This window comes from Prionailurus bengalensis, chromosome D1 (assembly GCF_016509475.1).
Source record: "Prionailurus bengalensis isolate Pbe53 chromosome D1, Fcat_Pben_1.1_paternal_pri, whole genome shotgun sequence".
NCBI lineage: Eukaryota > Metazoa > Chordata > Mammalia > Carnivora > Felidae > Prionailurus > Prionailurus bengalensis.
In genome coordinates this window covers 17,059,642-17,073,022 of record NC_057346.1, presented here as the reverse complement: position 1 = coordinate 17,073,022, position 13,381 = coordinate 17,059,642, and the positions used below count along the sequence as shown (strand labels likewise).

Genomic DNA, 13,381 nt, shown 5'->3' with positions numbered 1-13,381 from the left:
CTTCCTGCCCTGGCTCCCCCACCCCCACCCCCATCTCCATGCCCCAGATCCCCAGATCAGAGTCTGAGATTATGGGGCCCTGGGGAGCCAGAGTAGGAGGTCTACCCCACCCTAACTGGGCCAGCCCCTCCCAGAACTGGAGCGGGATGGAGGAGGGGCACGACCGGGGAGGGGGAGGGGGACCAGGCTGGGGCATTGCCTCAGGGTCTGGTTCTCTTGCTTTGTGCCCACCTCTCCGACTCCGAGAGTCCTCTCCCTCTCTTTCTCTCTCTCTCTCTCAACCTCTCTCTCCACCTTCCTCTCTCGGCTCTAGAAAAGCCCCTCCCCCAGGAAGACCCTGGAAATGTGGCCAGGCTTCTAGGGGGTACCGTGACCATTGTCCTCATCCTTGGCGTGGCTCTTGCCATCTTCACACTGCATCACCGACAGCAGAAGAACCAAATGGAGCCGGACTGTGGCGGGTGAGTGTTGGCAAGCCCACCCATCGGCCCACGCGGACGCCCCCTTTCAGCTGCCGCTGCCCTTTCTGAGAAGTAGGTGTGCGATTCTAATCCACGGTTCACAGATGAGGAAACGAGGCACACAAGGTTAGAGGCTTTACACACGTTTACCCCAGCCGTTGACAAAGGGTGAAGGCAAAAGTCCATGATGAACGGAACGTCAACATGTTAAGTAAAGACAGGATCAGAAATAGTATCATGCAAGCTATTTTGGAGCATGAGGTGAAAGGAAAAATCAGTAATTCTAATCCTACTTTTTAAACTTTTATGTTATTTTTTTTTAAGTATTTTTATTTTTGAGAGAGAGAGCGTGCACGCGCACGCACGCGCGTGAGAGGGGGAAGGGCAGAGAGAAGTGGGGGACAGAGGATCCAAAGCAGGTTCTGTGCTGACAGCACAGAGTCCAAGGTGGGGCTTGAACTCACCAACCATGAGATGGTGACCTGAGCCGAAAGCAGACACTTAACCAGCTAAACCACCCAGGCGCCCCTCTCCTACCTTATTTTAAAATGCTGGTATTTTGTTCGTCTTGGACTTTTTTGCATTAATTTTATTTTTAAATATATTGTACTCAACTATTATTTATCATGATGACCAAGACTTCGGGGGCCCCCATAAGCTTTGCACTTGAGGTCTTGCTCCCGTCACCCTGGTCGTAGCCCACATGCATCCTCGGGATTTCCCACTGTCCTCCAAGCCAGGACACCGGAGTCTCACACGGTTCCCATACCCGGGCTGGAGGGAGGGACAGGCTGGGCTGGGGGCAGAGATGCCCAGGGAGATAGGAGGGGCACTCTCAGCCTCTACCCAGCTATGCTGAGTAACCGCACCCCAAGCTCAGACCATCTGGAAAGCTGCCTGGGAGCAGAGCACTGGGGGGCCGTCAGGGACCAGGACTGTCAGATGGCCTGCCTGGAACAGAACCCCCTATGTGAGCCTTATTCTGTTCCCCCAGGACTTCAATGCCCTCCTCCCAGAAGCTGGAGCCTCCCCACCACAGGCAGAGCCACCTTGCACCTGAGGACATCCAGGTGGGCCTGAGGCCCTGGAATGGGGGGCTGGGGAGGAAAACTGGGAGATGGCCACCTGAAGGCAGAGCCCTCCCACATGCATGGGCCTCTAACCAGTCCCCAGCACGGTGCTAGCCCTGGCCAGTTCCCAAAAGGCCAGGCCTGGGTGAGAGGCCGTGGCCCAGGCTTTCCCCTCCCCCTACAGAAATGACAAACTAGGATCCTCCCTCCCTGCCCACGGCCCACAGGGGAAGCTCTTCCTCCACTGCTCGGTGCATTCATTCATTAAAAAAAAAAAAAAAAATCAAGTACCCAGCAGATGCCTGACCCTGTGCTGATCACTTGTGCCTCCCAGACAGCCACGAGCGTGGTGAGTGCCAGGATGGGGATGCATGGGAACCAGACTGGGGGGGTCCAAGACGGCTGCAGGGAGCAAGGTGCAGGGAATAGGCCGGGTAGCCAGCCGCTGGCCTCCTTCCCTTCCAGATTCTCCACCTGGAGCCAGGGAAGCAGCAGGTGCAGCCGGAAAAAAAAGAAATGCAACAGCTGGTCCTGCAGACCCCCTACTATGACCTGGGAACCTCCCCCTCCTACTGCCCCTCGGTAAGGACCACCGAACCTCCGGGAGGGTTCCCCAAACCCAGCTCCATTCAGCCTGGCCACGAGCCCAGCTGCCTAGAGGGAAAGAGGGCAGAGGAAGCCCAGGAGATAGGGCAGGGAGGGCACAGGTCAGCCCACTAGGGAGGGGAGGGGTGGCCCTTCATGGTGGCAGCGGGTTCCCTGGGCAAAGCGGGGTCTCGGATGCTGACAGACCAGGGCAGGAGAGTGGGGCTTCCAGTGGGGTGGAACCCCAACCTGAAGCCCAACTCTCTCTCCCCCAAGCCCCGCCCTCCATCTCTGCGTCCTGCACCCCAGTCCTCCGTCCTGCCAACGACCACCCAAAAGCCAGCAGCGGCCCCTCCTCCTGGCCCCACTCCCAGCCGCTCAGAGGGCCAGCGTCCACTTGAATGGCTGCCATCTCTGCCCACAGCTTCTGCCTTTCAGCGGACATGGGGGCTGGGGCGGCACCTAGACGGCACCAGCCCAGAGACCCAGGCCAGACCACCTGGGCCCAAAGATAACACATTCTCTCCTGGCACTGGTGGGAGAACCAGGCCTTTGTCTTCAGGGCACAGCCATCCTCCCTCTCGGCTGGGAGAGCCAAAGTGAGCCCATCTTGAGATGCCAAATCCAGCCCCTGGTGGGGGTAGCGTTCCCAGGGTGCCAAGCCCAGAGGACCAACCTAGCCCCTACCCTCTGATTCTATGCAGGGGGTAAGGAGACCCCCAGCCATTTATTGTTCCTCAACCAGCCTAGAGATTTGGAAGCGAGCTAGGACACACTGGGGACACAAAGTCCGCTCCTTAGACAGCAGCTAGACAGCCCCTTCCCAAGTGAGGGTGCACGCCCAACCCTGTGTCCCAGGCTGCATTGCGTGGTCCTGTCAGTTCCAACAGAAGGGATCATAATGGCGGCGTGAGCAGTTGCTATGTGGAGAGGTTCCAAACACTATTCTGTTCAACCCTCACGACAACCTACGTTGTTAAATCCTGTTATCGCCCCATTTTCTAGAGGAGGAAACTGAGGCTCAGTGGAGTTGCGAGGTTTGTCCAACATCACCCAGAGAGCACTGGGAAAAGCATTATTCAAACCCCTGGTCCTCTGGCTCCCAAGTCCAGGCCCTAACGACGCAGCAGCCACTAGGATGAGCAGACCGGTGGGGAGTTCACCTAAAAACAGGAGCCTCAAGACTTGCAGAGCCTCCGGGTGGGAACCAGCTGATGCAGAGCATCCTTCAGCCCCAGGCTTCCTGTCTGAAACAGAATGCCCAGCTCTACTGCCTGGCTGTCCCTCAGCTCCCGGGACCCAGAGAGCACACAAGCCAGCCCCTGAGAGCTTGGGTCTGGCGTTCTGAGTTCATTACTGGGTGTCACTTTGGGCCACACAAACACAGAGATTCAGCTCACCCACCCCTTCCTCCAGACGGTGAGAAAGGACATTCTTCCCAGGACTGAGCATGGTTAAGGTAGGAGGGAGTGCAGGGACCCTGATATTTCCAGAAAGGAGAAAGCCATGCCCTGTTTAGGATTCTCCAAATCAGCCTCGCTCCTCAGCTCAGGCCCTAGCCAAGAATCCGTAAACTTGTCAGAGCCCTGGGTGGACAGAGAAGGGGGGAGGGAGGGAAATAAGCAGAAATGGGGGTGGGGGGAGGGCTGAGGCACAGGGGGGGAGAGGCTAGTGATTTAGAAAGTCACGGAAGCCTCCAACGGGATCCCCTGAAGAGGGGCCCAGGCTCGGCATAAAAATCGCTGTGATGTAACGGGACAGCTGCAGCTGGCTGGCCCCAGTCCCCACTAACGACTTCCCAGTCCTGCGCTCTGACTGCTGCCCCCTCAGCCTGGCACGCAGAGCCCTCCCTGGGGGCACAGGAGGGGCCGGACAGCTCAAGGACAGCCCCACCACCTCAGCCCCCCGCAAAGCACACTTACACACACACTTACACACTTACACACACACACGCCCTCTCTCGTACAAGCCCCTCACCCCAGGACAGCCCGCCTCGGCCCCGCACCCCCAATCACACTCCCCCTGCAACCTCTCTCCTATAAGCTCCAGGCCTCGGCACGTGGCTCCGACCCTGTCCCCTCCCTTCTAGCCCTCCCTCCCCGGCCTCTGCTCATATCGGATTGAAGGAAACCCCGACTGAGCTTGTGCATTCAAGAAACACAACAAGACCACTTGGGACACAGAACAGAGCGAGCCAACCTCTACCCATCAGCCACGGCGCAGACGGGGCCAGATGATGGGGACATCTACGGTCCCGAACCCAGAGGCCACGCGACGAGGGCACTGGGGTGGATGCGTGCGCATGAAAATGGCCTGTAGGGTGGCGTAGGGAGGTCAACTCTGGTGTCCTGGGGAGGCAGTGGTGTTGTCGCCAAAAGAAGTGTAATTCCTTTTGGCTCACAGAGCAATTACCGGGCCGGGAGAGGATTTATCCCCGGCGCTCTGGTCTGTTGGCAGTGCAGCTTGTATACAAGTCACATTATTGATGTCGTCATCAATTCTCCTTCCCAACAAGTGGTGAGAGGGAGCCAGGCAGAGAGCATGCACTGTTCGCAGAAGCAGGGGCTGGGGAGGAGAGTGAGAGGGCTGCAGGGGGTCTAGGGGCCCAGCAACTAGAGCCTGGGCGGCCCAGTCCCCGTGCTGCACACACACCCAAGGGCACTGACCAAGATGGCAGCACAGCCCTCAATTTCTATCAAGGTTCCTGGGCTAGGAGTCTACTCACCTGGCAGGTACCATTTGAAGAGCTTGGTGGCTCCGGAGGCTAGAACTCAGGAAGGACTCCCAGAGGCTCCAGAGCAGAGCCACGAACTCTAGGAGAGCCACGAGGAGGAGACATTGCCTTGTCTCGAAGGAGAGACAAAGCCCAGGCTCGGAGCAGAAGACTGGACACAACGACCTTTGGAGGGACGGAGTTCTGAAACTACTGTGTCGGTTCGGGTCTCTCAAGAAGGAGCCACCCAGATGGGATTAGATGGGGGGGGGGGCAGCTGTGAGGGACCAAGGAGGGAGCAGGCAGGGAGAGTTGTCAGCCCCTGCTTCAGGCCTGACACCTGGGAAGGGGGTGGGGAAGAAAGGAGGTTTGGGTGGGAAGAGTCTCGGGTTGCCTCACGTTCTACAAAAGTTTGGGGCAGGCCACAGAGTCCTGGAGCCACAGTCACTCATTCACTGCTAGCAAAGTCCTGCCCCCGCAGGAACGGTCCCACACGGGATCCCCGCCATGCTCAGTCCTTGGTGGGAGCAGCCGGAGGGCTGTGACCTCAGCACAGACACGGCGAGGGATCCAGCTCCAGCTGCGTCAGCCACACTGCCCACAGCAGCCCTGAGTGGCGCATGTCCACGGCCACCATGGTCCACCCTGGCACCACGGAGGTCTGCTCCATGCCACGCGGGCCCCTCTTCCTGAGGGACGTAACCCCTGTTGCTCCAGAAGATCTCAGGGTCACAGCTGGTACGCATCTGTCCTTTCCATACCCCTTCTAGATTCCTCTCCCTCAGCTACCACCTCAGCAGGTCTCGGTGGCTTTCCCAGTGCTACGACCCAAATCTTCATTCCTGACGGGTCTGAGCCCTTGGCCAGCACACCCTGCTCAGCCCAGGCCATTGCATGTGTCCATTCACCATTAAAGTAGAAGTCCCAGTAGTCACCTGTGCCCTGCACCTATCCCTCCCTGTGTGACAGCAGCCCCGCCTCCTCCTGCCGATCAGAGCCAATTAGCTCCACCAAGAAGGGCTCCACCAAGAAGGGTGCCTGAACACCAGCAGGCAAGTGCCCCGGTAGTAGCCTGAGCTCAATGTGCAGTGGGGCCCTCTGCCCTCCAGGGCCCACGGTTGTGAGGCTGGGAAACACAGCTTCCCCCGCTGAGCCACTGGGAGTGATGGTCAGTGGGGCCACCCCTGTTTTCCCTTGGGTCTTCGGACCCGTGTATTTCCCTGCTGGGGACACGGCACCCTATGGAGGCTTTCAAAGTATTGCCACCGAGCTAGCACTTCTGCTGGCATTTGGATGGTCCAGCAGCTACAAATGGGGCTGCCATTCAATTAAGCCTCTGGTAGTCAACAATCCTTCTCTGGGCTCCATCCAGTTTCTGTAGGGCAGAGACTATGGGTTAAACGGAACTAAGACAGAGACCACCCCTGTATCCTTCTGGGCTGTCATGACAGCATTAGTCTCTCCCCGACCTCAGCAATGACATCACTTTTGACTTGCCCTCTTGGCTGGTGGGGGCATTTCCAGAGGTTTCCACCTGGCTCTTGTCCCACAGACCAAGGGTCCAATGAGGTATGAGCAAGTCAAATGCCATGCCCCCTAGCAATGAATTTGCCCTGTTCTCTGAGGTCCTTGCCAGGGTGTTGAATCCCATGTCCTGCGAAGACACCCCCAAGTAAAAGCATTCTTGCCTATCCAGCCATGGTTCTGGCCCCTTTGATCCAGAACCTTCCAAATCCAACCCAGGAGCGCTAGCCTGGTTTCTGCCGGGACATGCCAGTTAATTCCTGCCACCGCATTCCCCCTGGGTGGCATCTCTCCTCTTTCGTCAGGCCAGCTGTCCCCAGCTGGGTCACTCCAGACTTTATCTTCAGTTATCAGCCTGGCAGCCCAGAACAGAGGTGGGGCAGCTCCCGAGGGAGGCACCTGTTGCCTTGCAGGGGGAAGACCCCCGCAGCGTCTTCCGGCCTGGGATGGTGCTCACTCTTGCCGGGGATGGGTGGGCCACCTGCGTGCTCTGAGGGGACACATCCATTTACTGTCACCTCAGTTCCCGAGTTCCAGATTCTCCCAGCCGGAGCCCTAGCATAGTACACCTGGCTTAGCCAAGCATCTCTGGAGCTCTGTGATGCTTATTCTCAAATCCTGGGTCTGCCCCTCTGCTGGGTCGGCTGCAGGTGGAGGTGGGACCTCTCTATCACCCCCGACAAGGGCCTCCGGCTCTCACATTGAGCCCCTCGCTGTCGGTGACTCCCAGCTTCTCATTATCCCTAAGTGCCAACATCACCAAATAACCAGCCAAGTCCGTCACTTCCCTGACACTGCTTCCTGCACGTCTCCAGAGGCTGAATCACCGAGCCTGACAGAGCATCCCCTCCGCCAGGGCGCTTCTCCCAGGTCCTCACGGGTGAGAGCGTTACCACCGGGCTCTGTGGCCTACTTTCCACACGCGGTGGGTCCTCCTTGCTGCCAGGCCCCAATGCCCAGGTTACCTGTTGCCACCTATCCTTCTCAGACCATTCCCGGTGTCGCTGGTGCTAGTTCGAGGCCTCCTGGAAGAGATGACAAGATGTGATGGACGAGAGCTTCCCTGGGAGGGAAGGCCTGTGGAGGCCAAAGCAGAGGGGACAGAAGGCAGGTCTGGCCTCAACACAGGTCCGGCCCTGAAGAAGGAGTGGGGAAGAAGGGCGGAGCACGTGGGACAAATCTCAGGCTGCGGCACAGCTCTGTGAAAGCTGCCGCTGGGCCCGTGGGGAACCCTCCAGCCGGAGTCGGAGAAGTCCTGCCAGAACGGCCTACGCCAGCACCTGGCCCTGCTGCTCAGGGACAGGAACAGCAGGGGAAGCGCGCTCACCACAAATGCCATGGTGGATCCGGCAGGTGACAGCTGACAGCTGACAGGTCACCCAGCAGTGTTCCCCACGGTGGACCCAAGTAGCGTATTTCCAGGGCTGCTACAGTTTCAGCCCAAACGGAGTATGGGACGTCCCGGGCATGAATGACCTTGGGGTGACCTCGGGATGGAGCCGGTGGTCAGGTTTCCCAGGGGCCATCTCAGGGTGTGACAGCTACCAGTTCTCCGAACTCACCCCGGGAGGCGTGTGCCTTCCGGGACGGGCTGGTGGCCAGGGCCAGGCCTACGAGGTGCTCGTGCCAAGCAGGGCTCAGGTCACTGCTCTTTGCATCTTTGAGAAAGTTCTATCAAGGCTGAAGGCGAAGCATCCAGGGTGTCCGGGGAACCTCTCCCCGCCCCCCGGAACCCAGAGAATGAACTGGAGAACTCCCCTGGGTGAGACCGCCCGGAACCACTTCTCACCATCACCCCCAATCTCCCAGGCCTCGGTGGGGATCAGAGCCAAGGCTGCCCCAAACAGACGGCACTCGGTCGGGAAGGGTCCACATAGAGAAGTTTTGTGGACATGCTGGTCTCTGAGCAGACGGCCTCGGTGGGAACGCGCCCGGGCTCCCACCCACCTGAAGCACCCATCCCTAGGCATCTTCATGATGACGGGAAGGACAGGAGGCAGGGTCCATTCATCCCGTGGCACCGCTGGCGTGTGGAATGAGGACACCCATCGATGTGTCCATCGCCTGCCTCCGCAGGATGGCGTTCACACCATCCGGGGAGGCGGCCACCCCTCCCATCTGGGGGAGTCCCCACTTGTGGAGTCCCAGCTCCTCTGGCCTCAGGGGCTCTCGGGGATGAAGCGAGTCTGCGCTGCCTCCAGGAGACCCCTTCCTCTCAGCAGCTGCTGCTCACACACTGCCCTGCTTGCCTCGAGCCCACCTTCCCGGCCCTCCAGCTCAGGGCTTGGGAGCCAGACCTCCTGTCTCTTCAGCCTCGCCCCCCTTCCTTCTGCCTCTAGCCTCCTGTGCCCTCAACCTCCTCCCTCACCTCCAGGCAGGCTCTGGAAACACTGGGGGCTGCAGAAGGAAAGGCGCTAGGGTGTCAGTTTCACTTCTGGGAAATCAGGAGCTAATTGCTCTAATCTTAGCCCTGCCATGTGTCCCTGACGATGGTCACTGATGGGCACGGGATGGGCGTTGCTGAAAGGCAGATGAAATCAGGACACTCAGCCTTCCTGCCATGCAAGCAGCCCAGCCAAGGAAAAGAAAACGGGCACCAGCCTAGGTCACAGGGGGTCGGCCTCCCATGGCGCGGAGCCCTCCACCTTGCCCCCAGGCTCCTGCCCTGCAGGCCCTGGGAAAGTCACCTCTTCCTCCACCCCTGTTCCGCTGACGGGACCATCTGTCTGTCTGCTTGAACACTGGCACTGAGCTTAGGAGGAGGCGCTGGTGAGGCAAGCTCCAGGGCTAAGAGCTGGCCGGGCCTCAGAAGTCACTGAGAGACCCTTTGATCTTGCTGAAGGGGAAACCAAGGCCAGGTGAGAGAGAGAGGGAGGGGCTCGGCCCAGCCACAGCGGGAGTAAACAGTAGAGCAGCAGCCCCTGCCCTCAGGTGACTCTTGTTCTAATAAGCCCCCAATCCAAGTAAGAGTCAGAAGTAATGCAGTGGCCCCTTGCAGAGCTCAGGTACGAGCTGGAGCCCTAGGTTTCCATGATAGTGCTAATTCACGTAAAATTTTCGTCCCCCGCTTTACAAATGAAAAACTAGGCTCAGTTGGCTCGCCTGCTTGACCGGCCGCCGCAAGAAGCCCAGCTGAAGTTCAAAGCCAGGTCTTCTGACTTCAGGTTTCATTTGATGCCCCCACAGCTCTGCCAGCATCCTCCCTGTAACCTCAGGCACATCGCTTCCCCTCTGTGGGCCTCGGTCTCCGCCCTCCGCAAAATGAGATGGTTGGCCAAAATAATCTCCCGGAGCCAAGCACGGGGGGCTGGGGGCAGGACCCACTCTGCCTCCACTCACCCCAGAGCCCTCCAGTGATCTACAGGTGGTAGAGACAGCTTCGCAGAGCAGCACATAAATGCTTTGTGACCAATTTTGTAAACGCTTTTGCCAGCCCCTGTTTTCTCTCTTGCCACTGATAGACTGCTTTTCTGGTTCTCTCTCTCCCTCCATACCTCACAATTTTCCACGGCCCCTTCTTCTCCCCCATGCACCCACCTCACCCCCCACACCTCCCCATCTCATCCCGATGCCTGGCCCTGAGGCACTCTGTCCCTGTCCTCACCCACCTCGCCCCCTCCTGCACCTCTGCCTCATCTCTAGGGCTCTGGCCTAAAGGACCCTGATCTCCGCTATGCAGAACTGGACACCTCAGCCCTGGAACTGGTGCCAGGGTCATGGACCACCGTGCCAGGGCCTGGAGAGGTTGTGGAATATGCCACCATCCAGCTGAGCCCACCCTAGCACATGACCCCTAGCCACCCAGCCCTGCCTCTGGACAACAGGTACATTCAGCCCTCCTCACTCTTCCCAGTGAGACAAACGCATGGAGGGCTGGAGAGAAACTGTGACAAAAAGGGGAGGGGAGGTGGGCCAGACAGGTGCAGAAGGCACCTGCACCAGGGGCTGGGAGGTCTGCAATGTAGTCTCATTTCTGCCGTGAGTTTACTGTGTTACCTCGTGCGTATAATTTCCCCCCTTGGAGACTCAGTTTCCCCCGTCTGTGAAACAAGGCGGTTGGAACCAAGAATCGTTAGGGCTCCTTCCTGCTCCAACGGTCCCCAATTATCCTTCTGTGACTCCAATAGGGATACATTTCTCCCAGCGGCTGCCTCACTGCCGACATCACGGGTGACCTCTTAGCCCTCACCCGGCACCTGGGTGCTCCACTTTATTTTCTAATCACGGGGCCCCCAAGGTCAGGGCTGCATGCTCACATCTCCTCTTGACCTCTCTCGGCTCAGTTGAGCAGCTGGATTCAACCAACCTTTACTGAACATCTGCTCTGTGCCAGGCACTGTGCTAAGGGCTCAGGGTTCAGAGATTCCCGCCCAAAGCAAGGTCCTGCCAGGGGGCTCCCGGCAGAGGGGAGGGTCCTGAGCTCCTGGACTGAAAGAGGAACTGCTGGGCTCTGCAGGGGGTGGTGAGCAGGGCTCTCTCTACAGCCTGGATCCTGGAGTTACATGGAGGTCACAGAGCAGATAATCAGAGAGACAATAAGGAAAGTCACCAAACACATGAGCCTCCCTGAGAAGTTAAAGGAAGCTCAGGACCCCTCAAACTAAGAAGCTAGAATCCCAGGGCTGGAGACTCAGGTCCAAGGGTTCACTGCTCCAGCAGCAGGTGAGGAAACCTGAGCTCGAGGCCCTGTGCTACGGGCTGGTGTGGGGATGCACAGGGTCAGGGAGGACAGAGAAAGAGACATGATGGAGAAGGTCAGGATTAGCCGGGAGAGATGGCAGTGCTGAGTGTGAGAAAAGTCCCACAAGGCCGCTGAGGGCTGACACTGGAGGGGGTAGGACCCAGGAGGGACTCACTGGTGGCCCCCGCGGCACATTTACTCCACTGCGTCTCGGGACCCAGAAGGGCCAGGACTCTGCTCCCTAGCCAACCCCGTTGTCCTCCACCCCCCTGCCTCTCAACACCCCCGTGCACTCCTGCAAGACATCAGCCATCCCCCAGCCACCTCTACAGACAGAATTTCGCCTGGCCCCAAACCCCGCATTAGTGTGGGAAGGACAAGGACCCAAAGGGACGCAGAGTCTTCCCAAAGGCCCCCACACAGCCGTCCTTGGAGATCCTGGCATTGGAATTGGCCATCTCCCTCCTCTGACTTGTCCACCCCACCGAGGAAGGGGTGCTGCGGGCATAATGAGAGGGCTACTTCAGAGCCTTCCTGTGAGGTCTGGGCCCCGGGAGGCCCACAGGGAGGAGGAGGGCGTAGTGAGAGAGAGACCGGCTTGGGTGGGGAGGGGGCAGGAAAAAAAAAAGGCATTAATCCCATAAATCCTAATTTGGAAGCCGTCCCAGCCCCTCTGAAGCACAGGGAATTGGGGCGGTTATAATCCTGGGTGCTCCTGGCAGAAACCCAGGACAGGGAGAGGTTGTGCCACCTCCCTCATCAGCTCTCACTTGCCACCCCTTCCCCCCTCACCCCCCCCCCCCCCGCCAACATTCCCACTGCCAGCAGAGCTAAGGGGTGTCGCCTGGATCCCACTGTGGGAGGGGACCCTGTTTGGGTCTGAAAGGTGCCGGGCCAGGTTCTGGGAAACAGAAGGCACAGGGCAGGGCCGGGCTCTAAGCTGCGGGTCTGGGGGGAGAAGGAGGCTGTTCAGCTGGGGAATTAGCCGGCTCCCAACCCCCAGCCCCCGGCGCCTGGCCCCTTCCCACCACGTGTTCTCACTTGCCAGCTTGAGCAGCCCCGAAGGAGGAACTGGGATGTCAGACAGGAACAGGTGCACAGCCACTCGGGCAGACCCTCCCCCTCCCAGCAGGCCTGGGCCATGAACCCCAGAAGCCCAGGGGTGAGCACCTCACCTCCCCCTCACCCCATCCCCTTGGACCATTTGATGCCCTCCACGAGGCCAGAAACGTGTTGGAACCTCTGGATCATTAAACCAACAATCAGCCAGTGACAGAAGTACCCAGAGAGAGGTGCCTCCCCTGGAAGAAGGGGGCACGGCGGGTGAGGGGCAGTGGGCAGAAGAGGCCAAAACCTGGGGCCCCACGGCCCGCACCCCCTTCCCAGGCCTCCCTCCCCGGTCCTCAGGCAAACTCAGCCTTTTTGCCCTTTCTCCGGCCCCGGGCCTGGCCAGTCTCTGTCTGCCCCCAGCGTCTCTGGTTTGGGCTCCCCCCCAGTGTCTCTTCCCCACCAGCCTTTCACTGTCCCGTCCACCAGCTCCTCTCTTCCCGGTTCTCATTCACACATCTGTTCCTCACTGCCCCCTCCCCCAACCTTCCCTCCTCTCTCCCACCCCAGCTTCTCCCGCCCTTTCATCTCCCCCTTCCTGGAGCTCACCCCACTAAAGCTGCCGGCTCCAGAGGCCAGGACTTCAAAAGGAGATCAAAGCTGGGTTCCCCCATCAAAGACCAGGCTCTGCCAGGAGCACCCCCCCTTAGACCATAACTCTCCCTGACAGGCCAGAGTCCCACATCCCAGCACCCCAGGAAGCACATTCTCGGCCAGAGCCCCATGCTGGAAAGGCTGCTGTGTTTGTTGGAAAGTTCCCAGCACTTGGGATTCAAAAAACTAGTGGAAACCCAATACAGTGAGCCCCTTACTGGCTGTGTGACCTTGGGCGGGTCACCGAACCTCTCTGACACACAGCTACATTGTCTAAATGGGCTATCGTAGGGGCGCCTGGGTGGCTCAGTCGGTTGAGCGTCCAACTTCGGCTCAGGTCATGATCTCTCAGTTTGTGGGTTCGAGCCCCGCGTCGGGCTCTGGGCTGACAGCTCAGAGCCTGGAGCCCGTTTCGGATTCTGTGTCTCCCTCTCTCTCTGCCCCTCCCCTGTTCGCGCTCTGTCTCTGTCTCAAAAAGAAATAAACAGTAAAAAAAATTTTTTTAAATGGGCTATCATTCATCTTACAGGACTATCAAATGGATTAAAGGAGGAAATTCAGGTAAATATCTAGCACTAGGCCTGTCTTATAATAGTAGGTGCTCAATAAATTGTTGCTTTGACTATTGCTGCTATTACAAAATCCT

At 58.7% G+C, this 13,381-nt stretch overlaps 1 protein-coding gene across 1 annotated transcript in view; it reads left to right on the top strand.

Moving 5' to 3' along the window:
* Positions 1–11,379, top strand: part of NECTIN1 (nectin cell adhesion molecule 1) — a 93,247-nt gene extending 81,868 nt beyond the window's left edge. Inside the window, exons 6-9 of the mRNA XM_043579632.1 lie at positions 314–461; positions 1,456–1,531; positions 1,997–2,113; positions 9,996–11,379. Of these exons, the coding sequence (XP_043435567.1) occupies positions 314–461; positions 1,456–1,531; positions 1,997–2,113; positions 9,996–10,136 (482 nt within the window). The 3' untranslated portion in view covers positions 10,137–11,379. The remainder of the gene's footprint in view (positions 1–313; positions 462–1,455; positions 1,532–1,996; positions 2,114–9,995) is intronic.
* Positions 11,380–13,381: the final 2,002 nt, after the last annotated feature.